Raw genomic sequence first — 17,512 nt, 5'->3', positions numbered from 1 at the left:
CATCGCATCAGGGCATTTGCTGTCTAGGCAGAGCTTAGCACTCTTGCTGCTGCACTGCGTAACACAGGATGCCTTGCACATGCACACATGTGCAAAATATTCATCTGTGCAGCCATTAACACAGCAAGTAAGGCAAATTGGTCAAAAGAACTGTAGAAAAACTTAAACTGCCCCTAGTATTGTCATATTACTGAACTGATCTTCCTCCCCCTCCTCCAACGCAAACATGCGCTGCGTGACTCTCCTGCTTGATCCAAATCAGGACAACTTATATTCATACAAACGGGTGAATATTTTGGGCGTGTTCTCGCCGCATAGGAATTTTAAGGCTGACCTACTTCTTAGCTAGAAACGATTATCCCTATACCATAAAAGAGTTAATTATGAGCTCGAGCGCCCCTGCCTTTGCTTTTGCTTATTTATCTGCACCATCTGCTGCCTAAATATAAGGTGGGGTTTTATTGATATAATCGCATTCTTTTCAAATAAACCCATTTTCATGAAATATTGTGAGTCGCCTATGGAGTCACCACCACCCATCCCCCTCCTCCTCATGCTCCTCATGCTCCTACAGCGCCGGCTGCTCCTCTCTACCCCCTCCCTTGCCTTATTCCTCTGCTGTTGCTAAGACTGTTGAGCGTTTGCTAGTCTACTCCGATAGGTGGATCTCCTTGCGCGTTGCTATGGGCAACACACAATATTCCGCACAAAATGAGTCCAGAAGCAGAGCATGCAGATTGCACACATGTGATAAAAGATGACCTATTTAGGCGGTTGCAAAAAAGACAAACATGACTACTGCACCATTACATTTTACATTAAGAAATGATTTCTTAATGCCATATAGTGTAGTGTTTCACAAGTCTGCAGCACTATAAGCCAAACAGTAACATAGTGTGAAAGGAAAAATATAAATTGCAATGAATGAACATCCAAGCTGATGTTCAAAAGGACAATCCCCAATTGACTCGGGGTGACTTATGAGTCACAGCACGCCAGCTGCAGGCTCTCTCTCACTGTCTTACTTCCAGACATCCATGCTGCATTCAATCAGCTCAACTGCATTAGCATGCACATACTTACAAATACTCATGTAAAAGTCCATATTAGTATTTCAAAGGGTTGACGGTAGCCATCGTGAACACACTGTATTAAACACATAGTCACCCCATTTAACACATTTGACGTGTTTAGCTTGAGAAGACACATAAGCAGATTAACAGCAAATCGAACCTGACCTTAAACATTAAAATGAAGGTGAAACTTCTCTGCTGCATCATTATGTTTCAAAAACAACAGCACAACCAGTTCCTGTAAGTCATTTGACAAATGTGTCACAATAACTTGGATTGTTTTGGTTACAGAGACAAAATCCTGTATATACGAACACCTGTTACACAAATCGAGCGTTTGCAGAACAATCTGCTATTTTTTTTCAATTGTTACTGCTTTTCTACAAAAAAAGGTGTGAGCAAATTTTACTTAAACACATTTACTTATACTTAGTTTATACTCATTTTTAGTTTCATATATGACATGAATCCCAAGTTCTTCCCCAAAAGTGTGTCTGCTGTCAGGTGGCATCACAGCTTTTATACGACTTCCTGGGACTGTAGTGCAGAACATTGCTTCTTAACTTTTTACACGAAGTACCACTTGAAAAACTACAAAGTGTTGTGTTTGGGCTTTTTTAGTTTTGTTTTCTCAGGATTTCTGTGTCTGTCTCGTCAATGATTGTGTCCACCTGTCTGCATTTTACCCCCTTGTGTTAGCCAATCAGCTCCCTCCTACCTTGTGTGTCTCGTCCAGCAGGTGTTACTCGTTGTCTTGTCAGTATGCTTGTATTTAAGTTCCTAGTTTTTGTTCTGTCCTGGTCGGATCATTGTCGCTGTCAGGTTGTTTTGCTTCTCCCAGTGTTATGTTTTGTTTCCAAGTCTTTCTTTGCAACTTTGAGTTTGGACTTTTCAAGATTTGCTTGTCCTCGTTTTTGTTAATAAATATTTTCTTCAGTACCCCTGGTTCGCCTGCCTCCCTGCATTTGGGTCCTCCTTCCCGCAATCGTGACACAAAGATCTCGAAGTACCACCATAGTGACCAACATTGAAATACAGCAAGTAATAGGCCGACGTGTTCATCAAAAACAAGGCATTGATTTGATTTATAAAAGTATACCTTCATTCATGTAAGCCACAGTAACATTATGCACAGTTAAAAATGAAATACAGTAAAAGAAAAATTGAAGTTAACATTGGTCAACAAACTTTTACTAAAAAAAAGTAATGACGTTTTTTTTTTGTTTTTTGTTTTTTTAATCCGCATCAGAAATATGTTTAGGGACACATAAAACTATCACTTATAATTTACTGTTGACCAGTGTAAAGGTTCGATCAAACTGTACTGCACATGAAAGTTAAATCAAATTGTAATTAAAGTCTCTAAGATTAAATGCAAATGTTTTTACTGTAGTAAAAGTTATATACAACAGAACTGTTCTTAAAAGATGTACTGCACTTGAAAAGTAAACGAAAAAGTACTGTATATACAGTTAATTATAAGTTTTTAAACATGCATTGTATACTTATAATTGTACTAATACATTTGTCTCAGTCATTGCTTATGGTGGCTGTGACACGGTGTGTAATCATTTGAGGATATTTGTAACTTGATTCTGTGGATTTAGAGCACTGGCTCGTGATCAGTACCCTGATGCTGATAACAAAAAAGTGAAAACAATCCCAAAGTGATGATGGGATTTTTTTTTAAGTCAAATTGCCTTCCTTGTTCACTTTTACTGCACGTTTGACATCAGATGCTATAAAAGCCTCTTTTGGCCCCACAAGTTCCCTTAATGATACAAAAAATGTGTTGCCAAACCATCCAATATGCATTATGCTCCAGATTCAACATGAGGAAAAGAATACTCAGCCCATTTTACACTCACGAAGGACAAGTGAGGGCAAAACAACAAAAAGTCATAAACAAATTTCCTTTTTTTCCAGGCTATATTTCTGAGAAGAAACAGTTTGCACATGGGGAAGCTTGTACTTGAGGAAATTTCAGGACCACAGACAGTAACAGTCAGCACTCTGTGGTCAAACATACTCTTGGATGCGTTACTATTTTAAAAATCTGTCATACTAGTGAATAATTGAAGCATATACTCACATAGGGAAAATAACTTCTGACTTATGCCTTACCTCCCCAGAAGTGTGTCTCCTGTCAGGGAGCACCAGAGTGTTGGCGTGGCTGCCCGGGACTATTGTGGAACCGATACTCATCCTGGGTCCAACTAACATGTAGCGTTTGTCTCCTGATCTGTACTGGATGCTGTGACACAGTGTGCCATCATAATTTGTGTCTTGCAGATATTTGGAAGTGTACTCTGTGGATTTGGAGCACTGCATGGCAATCAGCACGATGATGCTGATGACAAAAAGGAGCGACACCGAGCCCAAAGTGATGATCAGATAAAAAGTCACATTGTCCTCCTCGTCCACTTTTGCTGCACTGTTGTCATCAGAAGCCGCAAAAGCCTCTTTGGGCTCCACAAGTTTGACAGTCACAGTCGCTGTTGCCGAGAGCGAAACGTTGCCGTTGTCTTTGACCAGGATGAGCAGTCGATGCTCCGCCTCGTCCGTCTCCGTGAAGGAGCGAAGTGTTCTGATCTGGCCCGTATAGCGGTCCAAAGAAAACAGACTGTGGTCGCTGACTTGCTGCAGGGAAAACAGCAACCAGCCGTTATATCCGATATCGGCGTCATAGGCTCGGACTTTAGTCACCAAGTCTCCTGCTTTCATGTTACGGGGAATCTCCTCCACACCTTCAGCAGAACTGTTGGAGATGACTGGATACAGGATGACTGGAGCGTTGTCGTTCTGATCCAGAATGAACGCGTTCACTGTCACGTTGCTGCTCAGTGGAGGACTTCCACCATCGGTGGCCACCACTTGGAACTGGAAACTTTTCAGCATCTCAAAGTCAAAGCTTTTCAGCGCTGAAATTTGTCCATTTTCAGAGTTAATGCTCAGAAAGGATGTCATTTTTTTGTGTTCATCCCAATTTCTCTCGATGTCAAACAATATGACAGCATTATCCCCCTCATCACTATCATGAGCACTGACTGAAAATAAAACGGCCCCCGCAATATTGTTCTCGTTGATATAAAAAGTATACAGATTACTTGAAAACTCTGGACTGTTATCATTTACATCTGACACAGTCACACGTATTGTTTTTTGAGAAGACAAAGGCGGTTCACCGGCATCTTTTGCAACTATCGTCACATCATATTTGGACTGATGTTCTCGATCCAGATGTGATTTGGTGATAAGAGAAAACATATTATCTTGTAAAGAAGGTGTTAGCAAGAAAGGGTTGTCCCCCCTCACATGACATATGACCTTTCCATTGACACCTGAGTCCTTATCATTTACACTTATCAAGGCTACAGTGGTCCCAGGTTTAGAGTCCTCTGCAATTGCGCTTGAAAATGATGTTACTTCAATTTCAGGTGTGTTATCGTTTAAGTCCACAATAGTTATCATAACACTTTTCTCCGTTTCTAGGGGAACTTGCCCTTTATCAAATGCTTTAATGTCAATTTCATACTTGTCTTTTGCTTCAAAATCTATTTGACCTTTAACTGTAATTTCTCCAGTAACAGGATCAACATCAAAAACCTTGCGTAATTTACTATTAACATTATTACCAAAGGAGTACACCACCTCGCCATTGAGACCGTCATCTAAATCTGTCGCGTTTACTTGCAAGATGGTTGTGCCGATTGGCGCATTTTCCTTCAGCACTGCGGAATATGCGTCAGAGGTAAAAACTGGCATGTTGTCGTTTACATCTAAGACATTAATAATAATCTCCGTGCTCCCTGACCTCGCGGGCTTCCCGCCATCGAGTGCCGTCAACCGCAATTTATGACTCCTTGCACTTTCTTTGTCCAGCGCCTTATGCAAATACAAAACGGGGATTTTCCCATCTTCTCCTCGATCTTTAACCTCCAAGCGAAAGTGTTCGTTTTGACTGATTTTGTAGGAATGAACTGAATTCGCGTCGCTGTCTGGGTCGTGGGCGCTCAGTAGCTGAAAGCGCGCACCAGGCAGAGTAGATTCCGATATATCCAAACGCGTCTCGTTGTCGGGGAAGGTGGGAGGGTGGTCGTTCACGTCCAAAATCTCAATGGCCACATAGTGCACTTCCAGTGGGTTCTCCACAACGATCTTAATGTTAACAACACAGGGGCTGATTCGCTGACAGACCTCCTCTCTGTCTATTTTCCTCCTCACCCTCAACATGCCGTTGTTTGTTAGTACAAACAGAGGTTCAATCGGCCCGGAAACGACGCGGAATCCTCGGGCGTTCAGTCCGCTCACATCCAACCCTAAATCTTTGGCAACATTTCCAACAAGGGCGTCAGCCATCCCTTCTTCGGGAATAGAGTACCGCAGCTGCGCCATGATGAAATTAAACATGAGATCCAAACAAAAGATGACCACCAGCAAGCGCTGCGTCCATGGCGCGCGTTCTCGTCGAGACATACTGGACCGGTTATCAGTCCAAAGCGGAGTCCATACGGGGGAAACAACTGGATAAATGTGTGATAAAGCAAATAGCTAAAGCCAACGCAATACTGACAACGCTAACAAGCCAGGGGTTGAATAGACTCATCGAAGTCAGTGCACATGCTGACGCGCAAGCGCAGTAAACCAACCCACTGACGGGTAAATATTTGACTTTTTATCTCACAAGTAGTGACACCAAGCGAACAGAAGTCACAATGCATACCAATATTTCACAGAAAACAGTTTAAAACATTAAATAGCATAGATATGGTGTTTCCAAAACGCCCAAACCTGCTCAAAGCTCAATGTCAAAGCATAACTAGTTCCAAGAATAGTGTAAAAGGCATTCAATGGGCATTTAAAGTACTTGAAAAACAACCAGCAAAAGTCAGGACCTCTTACTGCATTGGCTCTCCATTCATTCACAAACACATGTGACAGATATGCTAATTATCCAACAGCACCACGTGACGTACTGTAAGTGTACAAAACGATACAACAAACCAAAAAAATGCTCCAGAACTAATATGAGACTCGACGGTGTGAAATGTGAAGAACATATTATTCCTGATTTCAAATTAAATATGAACTTGATTATTTTTCTCAAATATATAAATATGCCTTTTTGATTTCCAAACGGGATTATGCACGACATACTGTATTGAATATACTGTATTAACCGGTTTGTTAGGTTGAGACTGCCAACTCATAACAACATTAAATATGAATATGATGATTTGTATGTAATATGTAATATGTAATATGATTCGTTGCATTATGTAAAACAAGCATACATTATGCTATTATTATTATTGTTGTTGTTGTCATTATTATTGTTTTAATAATACTAAATAATAATAATATGTTGTTGTTGTTGTTGTTGTTATCGTTGTTGGCTCATAAACATAGTTGGATAATTTTTTGATTTAAAAAATGCAGCATGCAACAATATGCCTCGCAATAAAAAAAAAGTAAACATTTCTATATTACATTCAAATCTACATGACCTAAATCAAATAGACCTGCCCTCCCTAAAGAGTAAAAAACATTAACATGTATTCTTAAATTCAAAGAGTTAGAAATTCGGGGAGGCCAGAAAACTAAGTAAGTTTTTGTCTTACCTCCCCAGAAGTGTGTCTCCTGTCAGGGAGCACCAGAGTGTTGGTGTGGCTGCCCGGGACTATTGTGGAACCGATACTCATCCTGGGTCCGACTAACATGTAGCGTTTGTCTCCTGATCTGTATTGGATGCTGTGACACAGTGTGCCATCATAATGTGTGTCTTGTAGATATTTGGAAGTGTACTCTGTGGATTTGGAGCACTGCATGGCGATCAGCACGATGATGCTTATGACAAAAAGCAGCGACACCGAGCCCAAAGTGATGATCAGATAAAAAGTCACATTGTCCTCCTCGTCCACTTTTGCTGCACTTTTGATGTCGGAAGCCGCAAAAGGCTCTCTGGGCTCCACAAGTTTGACAATCACAGTCGCTGTTGCCGAGAGCGAAACGTTGCCGTTGTCTTTGACCAGGATGAGCAGTCGATGCTCAGCCTCGTCCGTCTCCGTGAAGGAGCGAAGTGTTCTGATCTGGCCCGTATAGCGGTCCAAAGAAAACAGACTGTGGTCGCTGACTTGCTGCAGGGAAAACAGCAACCAGCCATTATATCCGATATCGGCATCATAGGCTCGGACTTTAGTCACCAAGTCTCCTGCTTTTATGTTGCGGGGAATCTCCTCCACACCTTCGGCAGAACCGTTGGAACTGACTGGATACAGGATGACTGGAGCGTTGTCGTTCTGATCCAGAATGAACACGTTCACTGTCACGTTGCTGCTCAGTGGAGGACTTCCGCCATCGGTGGCCACCACTTGGAAATGGAAACTTTTCAGCGTCTCAAAGTCAAAACTTTTTAGTGCCATAATGCTTCCTGTCTCAGAGTTAATATTCAAAAACAAACCAACGCTGTCACTACTATTCCGATGGATCTGATATGAGATTTGTGCATTTTCACTCGCATCATGATCAGATGCCCTGATTGAAAATACAGGTGCAGAGAGCACATTGTTTTCACTAACATGGAAAGTATATGGATTCTGGGAGAACAGTGGTCTGTTATCATTCACGTCTGAGACAACCACACTGATTGTCTTTTCAGATGACAGTGATGGCTCACCACCGTCCTTTGTAACTATTGTAATTTCATACATAGACTTTTCCTCCCTGTCCAAATGTGATTTAGTCACAACTGCATACATATTATCTTGCAGCGATGGAGAAATGGCAAAAGGCATGTCCTCATTTGTGAAGCAAGAAACTTTTCCATTTACGCCCGAATCAAAATCCTGAACACTTATTAGAGCTACTGTTGTTCCAATTTTTGAATCCTCTGGGACTGATTTTGAAAATGACGTCACATCAATCTCAGGAGGATTGTCATTCATATCTATGACTTTTATCATCACACTTTTGTCAGTGGACAGAGGGAATGTGCCTTTATCTGAAGCTTGAATATCAAGTTCATAACTTTGACATTTTTCGAAATCTATTTGACCCGCCACTTTAATTTCCCCAGTTTTTGGATTAATATTAAATAGCTCTTGCAAATGTGCATCCCCTTCTTTACCAAACAAGTAAATAATTGCACCGTTTTCCCCTTCATCTAAATCTGTCGCAGTGACCTGCACAACTAGCGTGCCCGCAGCTGCATTCTCATTTAAAACAGCCGAATAAACATCTTTAGTGAAAACTGGCGCGTTATCATTAAAATCAAGCACGTCAACAACAATTTCTATTGTTCCAGACCTCGCCGGCCGACCGCCGTCTACAGCAGTGAGCACAAGCCGGTGCTCCCTTACAGCCTCCCTATCGAGCTGCTTCTGTAGAATCAGAAAGGGCATCTTACGATCCTCACCCCTCTCCTTCACCTCCAAACGAAAGTGGTCATTGTTGCTCAGTTTGTATTGTTGCACTGAAAACTGGCCCCCATCTGCGTCTCTTGCGGGCTGGAGCTGGAACCTCGCCCCTGGCAGTATAGACTCCAGTATCTCCAGTCTTTTTTGTTCCTCTGAGAATACTGGCGCATGGTCATTGACGTCTATCACCTCTATGGCCACGTAATGAATTTCCAAAGGCTTCTCCAGCACTGTTTTTAGGTTGATCACACAAGCAGCGTTACCTCTCTCGCACACCTCTTCCCTGTCCACCTTTCTGATCACGTACAGGACGCCGTCGTCTGCATTCACGTGGAAAAGAGGTTCCGCCCCACTGCCGACAATACGGTAATCTCGAGCTTGGAGCGCACTCCTGTCCAGTCCTAAATCTCTAGCGACGTTTCCAACAACACTGCCCGCTTTCACATCCTCCGAGATGGAGTACCTGATCTGGGCCGAGGCTCTGCACCAAAACGTCACCAGAGCCAGCATGAAAGCTCCACACCTCCCGTGCTTTGTCCACACGGGCCGTCGGATCCGTTCCATTGTGTGCAAAATTATAAATCAAATGGCAGCAATATGCGCAGCCAATAATGGCGCCAGAGCGAGTCGCCCTCCTTCACGGCGACTGTGCGGACAAAGCTGCAGTTCCACGCAATGGCGAAACACACGCGGCAACGTCACCGCGATGACGACGCAATGTGAGAACTTTATCTGAAATAATACCGACACCATGCGAGCCACCGCGTTGTTGCAACGTCGACCACAAACATTACAGAGGGGAAAATATGTATTTAGCATAAGCAACACGCTGCGGGTATGTTAGTGTGAAATGACCCCCCAAAAAAAGCTTACAAAAATGTTTTAAATTAAGTCAAATTTCATTTATTTGTCATAGAACTGAGGACTTAATATTTTGCTGTATTAGACCTTGCAGTTAATTGCTTTCAATGTATTTTATCTGAACCTATTCTAAGATGATAACATTGAAGAGCCATAATAATTTGACTGATTTGCGAATTTAATATAATGACATTTAATGACATCTAGTTGAATGTAAGTTAATTAAGTAAAATCTAAACGGATCAATTGTAATTTATTACTATTTTTGGAATTTAATATAAAAGAATTTGAATGTAATGTAACTTCATGTAATGGAATTTAACTTAATGAAAAGGGATCCAGGGATAATTAATGATATTTTTTTCTAATGTAATGGTATGTAATTTAACTTTGAAGTATCACTATATTTGGGACAGTGATGATCATTTCGTGTGGAGTAATAACAAATCATTTAAAAAAAGGTTTAAATTGTCCTATTAAAATGCTAGTTTACTCACCTGGTATTTTGCTGTTGCTTGGACTTGAAAGTTAACTACTTTGAGTTCATTTTATTTAAAGCTATTTCAGTGTAATATCACCATATAATTAATACTTTTAAAAAGGTTCAACGATGTTACTATCATGATTATTTGACATTTTAATTATATTTATATATTTTAATTATCAACACTTAATTGGTCTCTGAGTTTTAAAAAAATGGGGGGATTGTAGGGCAATTCAAAGATACAGACAGACTACTATAAACTTAAATACAAGGTCTGGTTGTTTCAGAACGATTTGGTCATAGTAGTGCTGCTCCAGAAATATACCTTCTGTTTTCAATAGTGAAATTTGAATTCCAAATTTTGGATCTAATTAAACTAAATGTTCCTTAAAACGTGTAACAAATTCAGAGAAAACCCGTGGTGCAAATATGTTTTTGTCTTACCTCCCCAGAAGTGTGTCTCCTGTCAGGGAGCATCAGAGTGTTGCTGTGGCTGCCCGGGACTATGGTGGAACCGATACTCATCCTGGGTCCAACTAACATGTAGCGCTTCTCTCCTGATCTGTACTGGATGCTGTGACACAGTGTGCCATCATAATTTGTGTCTTGCAGATATTTGGAAGTGTACTCTGTGGATTTGGAGCACTGCATGGCAATCAGCACGATGATGCTGATGACAAAAAGGAGCGACACCGAGCCCAAAGTGATGATCAGATAAAAAGTCACATTGTCCTCCTCGTCCACTTTTGCTGCACTGTTGTCATCAGAAGCCGCAAAAGCCTCTTTGGGCTCCACAAGTTTGACAGTCACAGTCGCTGTTGCCGAGAGCGAAACGTTGCCGTTGTCTTTGACCAGGATGAGCAGTCGATGCTCCGCCTCGTCCGTCTCCGTGAAGGAGCGAAGTGTTCTGATCTGGCCCGTATAGCGGTCCAAAGAAAACAGACTGTGGTCGCTGACTTGCTGCAGGGAAAACAGCAACCAGCCGTTATATCCAATATCGGCGTCAAAGGCTCGGATTTTAGTCACCAAATCTCCTGCTTTCATATTGCGAGGAATTTCCTCCACACCTTCGGCAGAACCGTTGGAACTGACTGGATACAGGACGACTGGAGCGTTGTCGTTTTGATCCAGAATGAACACATTCACTGTCACGTTGGTGCTCAGTGGAGGACTTCCACCATCGGTTGCCACCACTTGGAAATGGAAATTTTTCAGCGACTCAAAGTCAAAACTTTTTAAAGCTGATATCTTCCCATTTTCACTATTTATACTTAACAATGAAGACAGTTTATTTTCGTCTTTTCCATCTCTGAGAATATGATATGAAATTGCTGCATTCTCATTTTCATCAGGGTCAAAAGCGCTTACACAAAAGATGGAAGTGCCTGCACTATTGCCCTCAATAACATAGAAAGTATAAGGACTGGATGAAAACTCTGGACTGTTGTCATTCACATCTGAAATGAAAACGCTTATTGTCTTTTCAGATGAGAGGGCAAGTTGACCGGCGTCTCGTGCAACTATTGATATATCATATGTGGACCTTTTCTCTCTGTCCAGCGGTGATTTGGTCACTAAAGTATACATGTTGTCTTGTAATGATGGCGACAAAGAAAAAGGAACATCACTTATGGAACAAATAACTTTTCCATTGAGGCCTGAGTCCAAATCATTTACACTTATCAGAGCAACTGTTGTTCCAGGCCTGGAATCTTCAGGAATTGAACTGGAAAATGACGTCACTTCAATTTCAGGTGCATTGTCATTAACGTCAACTATCTTGATGAGGACACTTTTTTCATTTGTTAATGGGAGGGAACCTTTATCCGACGCTTGGATTTCAATCTCATATTTGTCTTTTTCCTCAAAGTCAATAATTCCTTTCACTTTTATTACACCTGTTAAATGATTAATTTCAAAAAGATCTAATAATCTATGACTCACGCTGTTGCTAAATGCATAAACAACCTCTCCATTTGGACCTTCGTCTAAATCGGTTGCATTTACTTGAACAATAGTTGTGCCCACGGGAGCATTTTCATAAAGTGTCACAGAATAGCCATCTGAAGAGAAAGTGGGCGAGTTGTCATTGCTGTCTAATACATTTATTAATATATTAACATCACCTGATTTGGGAGGTTTTCCACCATCAAGTGCAGTTAGTACTAATGAATGGCTTCCGGCTACCTCCCTGTCCAAATATTTTTGCACAATCAATATTGGAATTTTTTCATTGTCTCCTTTATCTTTAATTTCCAAACGGAAATAATCATTTGTGCTAAGTTTATAGTGCTGGACTGAGAAAGGACCACTGTCTGCATCTCGTGCCGCTTTGAGTGGAATTCGCATTCCAGGTTGCGCGGACTCGGGAATGTCCAAAGCCTTTATTTCCACCGGGAAACTGGGAGAATGATCATTAATGTCCACGACTTCCACGCCAACATAGTGCACCTCCAGCGGGTGTTCTAGCACCGTTTTTAAATTAATTACACACGCAGTGCTTCGGTCGCATACCCCCTCCCGGTCAATCTTCCTGTTTACGTACAGGATGCCATCATTCTCTCCGAGGCGGAAAAGAGGCTCCGTTGCGCTCGAAACAATTCGATACTTGCGTTCTTTCAAACTGCTCCTGTCTAATCCCAAATCTTTTGCAACATTTCCGACCATAGTTCCTTCCTTGACTTCCTCAGAGATTGAATATCTCAACTGAGCCGAGGTGCCACGCCACAAAAGCACAGCAACCACGCAGCAGACCCACCGCATTTGCGCGCTCCTCGCCTCGCGTCCTCTTTGTTCCATGATGAAAAACAACTACGTTCCAGGAGGCGTATTGTTGACAAACTACAGCATTATAGTGAGGCAGGAGGATATGCAATCCCTCAAAAATATTAAAATATTTCAAACAATGGTCGAATGCAGACGCAATCGAACCGGACAGCTCACACAACTGAGCTTGCAATTAATGACGAGGAGTAACCTGCAGGCTGCAGACAATCCGCGATACTTTTACAATCACAGCGACACCATGTGTTGACATTACTTCCTACAAGTATACGGTAAATGTTTCAATAAATGTACAATAAAACCAATTTATACGTACAGTATACCAATAATACTAAGGACGTACAGTATAATATTGGCCCTGTCAGCATCTTCTCAGGCAAACAAAAATACAACATCACTTAAAGTTCAAAACTGTGAACGCTATCAAAATGTCTCATGGAATTTACTGTGGTGTCTCTGCAAATAAAGTGGCGTAAATGTATCCATATAGAATAAATTGTTCGTATGTATTTCTCAGTCGAGATGTGCGGCAACAAGAGCAGACGCCTCCAGAACCATGGACAGCGCACTTGCAGTGCAAGTGTGCACAACTACAGGAAGGCATTCGACTTTTCTCACTTCTTCATTAGCTGCACCCTTGCAATGTAAGGAGACCCAGTTATGGTCAGTGCACGTAAAGGAATTACTGTATCTGACCAATATTTACATTGCAACTTATTTTAATTTGAATGTTTAGTGTTATTTTTCATTATAGTGTATACTGGAGGAAAGTCTTGCTCAAATCATACGTGCTATCTGCAAATAACTGGCCAGAATGAGGAAAACTTATATTCTCCATACATACATTTTCTATACCAATTATTCTATTCAGGATCACAGGGACCTAGAACCCATCACAGCTGAACTGGGGCAAAAGAAAATCTCCACCCCAGACTGGTTGCCAGTCAAAGAGCACATGCATATGGAGAGAGAAAATGATTGACACAGCAGTGAATTGAACTTGAACTACCTAGCCGAAGTAAGGTAAGTACACCAACATATCATCAGTGACTCCACTTATATAATTCACATCATATTTTTTCACACTAACGCAACACAGCACCTCTAAGTATAACAAAGGCCTGAAAATGATCCCTGCAAAGTGTGGGACATTTTGGACTGGCTAATATTGGGTATACATAAAATGATGAATGACAAATGAAGTTATAAAACATTGCAGATGTTCATTTAGTTGTGTTTTCTGTAGAAATATGTGGCAATATATTGCACAAAGGGTACAATGCAGAAGTAAACAAACAACTGAACAATAACTGATATCTAATTCTACCGTAGCTTATTAACGAGAGACAAAATTCATACCTGCAAATTATTTATCATGTGAGAAAGTAACAATCAAAGCAGTGCACATTGGGATCAATAAAATTGAACTATAACTGTTCAACATCAAAATGTTGATACGTTTCTGTATGGTGCTATAAGTGCAGAAAAGCCACAGTTATTTGAAAACCTTCCTTACCTCCCCAGAAGTGTGTCTCCTGTCAGGGAGCACCAGAGTGTTGGCGTGGCTGCCCGGGACTATGGTGGAACCGATACTCATCCTGGGTCCGACTAACATGTAGCGTTTGTCTCCTGATCTGTATTGGATGCTGTGACACAGTGTGCCATCATAATTTGTGTCTTGCAGATATTTGGAAGTGTACTCTGTGGATTTGGAGCACTGCATGGCGATCAGCACGATGATGCTGATGACAAAAAGCAGCGACACTGAGCCCAGTGTGATGATCAGATAAAAAGTCACATTGTCCTCCTCGTCCACTTTGGCTGTACTTTGGACATCAGAAGCCGCAAAAGCCTCTTTGGGCTCCACAAGTTTGACAGTCACAGTCGCTGTTGCCGAGAGTGAAACATTGCCGTTGTCTTTGACCAGGATGAGCAGTCGATGCTCAGCCTCGTCCGTCTCCGTGAAGGAGCGAAGTGTTCTGATCTGGCCCGTATAGCGGTCCAAAGAAAACAGACTGTGGTCGCTGACTTGCTGCAGGGAAAACAGCAACCAGCCGTTATATCCGATATCGCCGTCATAGGCTCGGACTTTAGTCACCAAGTCTCCTGCTTTTATGTTGCGGGGAATCTCCTCCACACCTTCAGCAGAACCGTTGGAGCTTACTGGATACAGGATGACTGGAGCGTTGTCGTTCTGATCCAGAATGAACACGTTCACTGTCACGTTGCTGCTCAGTGGAGGACTTCCACCGTCGGTGGCCACCACTTGGAACTGGAAACTTTTCAGCGTTTCAAAGTCAAAACTTTTTAAAGCTGAGATTTGTCCATTTTCACTATTTATACTTAAAAATGAAGATAACTTATTGTCATCTCTTCCATCTCTGATAATATGATATGAAATCATAGCATTCTCGTTATCATCATGATCAAAAGCGCTGACAGAAAAGACAAAGGCGCCTGCATTGTTGCCCTCGGTAACATAGAAAGTATAAGGACTGGATGAAAACTCTGGACTGTTGTCATTCACATCTGAAATAAAAACACTTATTGTTTTTTCAGATGAGAGTGCAGGTTGACCGGCATCTTTTGCAACTACTGATATATCATATGTGGACATTTTCTCTCTGTCCAGAGGTGATTTGGTCACTAAAGAATACATTTTGTCTTGTAATGATGGCAACAAAGAAAAAGGAATGTCCTCAGCTATGGAACAAATAACTTTTCCATTGAGGCCCGAATCCAAATCATTTACACTGATTAGAGCAACGGTTGTCCCAGGCCTGGAATCTTCAGGAATGGAACTGGAAAATGACGTCACTTCAAGCTCAGGTGCATTGTCATTGACATCAACTATCTTGATGTTGACACTCTTCTCTGTAGTTAGCGGAGCAAAGCCTTTATCAGATGCTTGAATTTCAATTTCATATGTCTCCCTCTCCTCGTAGTCTATCAGTCCAGTGACAAGTATCTCACCCGTTGAGTGGTTAATGTCAAACATTTTAAATAAAGCATTACTCACACTGTCGCCAAAAGAGTAAATCACATCTCCGTTTTGCCCGTCATCTAAATCAGTTGCATTTACTTGCACCACTGTTGTGCCCAAGGGGGCATTTTCATGGAGCATCACAGAATATATGTCTTGGGAAAAAACAGGTGTGTTATCATTTACATCTAACACGGTTATTAATATATTCATGTCTCCAGATTTTGGGGGTTTTCCTCCATCAAGAGCAGTCAGCACCAGGGCGTGGTTTCTTGCTGCTTCTCTGTCCAGTGATTTCTGCAGCACTAATACAGGTATTTTACCGTCTTGTCCTTTGTCTTTGACCTCCAAACGAAAATGGTCGTTTTGACTCAGTTTGTAATTTTGCACGGAAAACGGGCCGCTATCAAGATCATGTGACGGTTTAAGCTGAAAGCGAGCTCCGGGCAAAACAGACTCAAAAATGTCCATCTTTTTCTCCTTTTCCTGGAAACTCGGAGCGTGGTCATTTACATCCAGCACGTCCACTCCCACGTAGTGGACCTCGAGTGGGTTTTCCAGCACAGTTTTTAAATTAATCAAACACATACTGCTCTGTGCACACACCTCCTCTCTGTCAATGAGGCGGCTCACATAGAGGATGCCATCGTTTGGGTTCACGTGGAAAAGAGGCTCAGCGCCACTGGAAACGACGCGATATTTCCTTTCTTTCAGTGTGCCTTTATCCAGCCCAAGATCTTTGGCTATATTCCCGACTATTGTTCCTTCATTGATCCCCTCAGAAATGGAATATCTCAAATTCGCCGAGGCCAAGCTGCACAAAATCGCAGCGGCCACAAAGCGGGCTAAACAGTATCGCCCGTTTCCCGACAGGCATACCCTTTGTCCCATGACTGCCCACATAAATACTCACAAGAAAAACACAGCAATGAGGCTGTAGAACACACAGCTCCGATATACGGCAATGTTCATTATCCTCCTGCAACTGCAGATGTGAATGCAAGCAGAATATTTCCAGAATGAGCCGCACGCTTCCGAGAGATGCGCTCGCGCCCGACTGAACAAACAACAGAGATTGATAAAAAAAAAGTGATGACAAAACGCTCATGCGCGCTGGATTGTACTATTACACTGACACCACGCGTAATTTTCCTGTACTGCTCTGAGAATATTGATGAGAGGCGTATTTTTTCACCTTGCTTTTTGTGCCAATTTATGTCAAAATACAATAGTCACAAAAAGGCTATCAGGCGTAAATAGCCCAAAACAACGTGGTAATATAAACACTATAGGCCTTACATGCCTATACAATACTGGGCTGGCATTGAAAATAGGCAGCAAAACAATCCACGGAGATAAGGCCAAACAATAGCCCCCCAAAAAATAATCAAGAGCGTGCCTCATGTGAACCTGGTATCACATTTGATTTAGCCTATAAAATGAAATTCAACTTTTCACTGCCTCTAAAGTAACCTACTGTCATTTTAATTGCGTAAAAAAAGATCTATAGGCCTACTGATAACGCATGTGGACTGCGAGACACAAGGGCAAAACATAGGCCGACTACGAGGAATCTCAATTGGTCTCGGTACCCACAGTTTTTCATGCTCGTTATTTTCTATCAAAGTAAAATCATGTCAATGCCCCCCTCCAAAAAATAAAATATGATTAAAAAAAAGGAAATAAATATGTCAACGTCCACTCAGCCATCCATTTACTGTACCGCTTACAACATATAATGAATACTGAAAGATTTCAGCTATTACCATGAAGAAACGGAATAAAATACATTTAAATGTCAGAATGTCGCATAACAGATAACGCGACATACATTTGCTAAGTCTTCAAATGTGCATTTACGGTTCAGAGGAAAACACGACAGTACTTCAGAATTAAAAATTTGCAACTCACA

General features: G+C 41.6%; 1 protein-coding gene across 28 annotated transcripts in view; it reads right to left on the bottom strand.

Moving 5' to 3' along the window:
• Window positions 1–17,512, bottom strand: part of LOC147151834 (protocadherin alpha-C2-like) — a 185,482-nt gene that overhangs the window by 103,814 nt on the left and 64,156 nt on the right. The window contains exon 1 of one of the 28 annotated variants that reach the window (XM_086018954.1): window positions 14,134–16,619. The exons of 23 other annotated variants lie outside the window; for them this stretch is intronic. In XM_086018954.1, the coding sequence (XP_085875080.1) occupies window positions 14,134–16,503 (2,370 nt within the window). In that variant the 5' untranslated portion in view covers window positions 16,504–16,619. Of the gene's footprint in view, window positions 1–3,197; window positions 5,737–6,694; window positions 9,170–10,277; window positions 12,771–14,133; window positions 16,620–17,512 lie in introns of those variants that run through there. 4 more of the 28 variants (XM_086019092.1, XM_086018972.1, XM_086019111.1 and 1 more) reach the window with 4 other exon arrangements.

This window comes from Filicampus tigris, chromosome 2 (genome assembly GCF_054856515.1).
Source record: "Filicampus tigris isolate MCC_2025a chromosome 2, RoL_Ftig_1.0, whole genome shotgun sequence".
In the NCBI taxonomy this organism is placed as follows: Eukaryota; Metazoa; Chordata; class Actinopteri; order Syngnathiformes; family Syngnathidae; genus Filicampus; species Filicampus tigris.
Note: the sequence above shows the minus strand (reverse complement) of the source record. Positions and strands in the feature narration are given on the sequence as shown.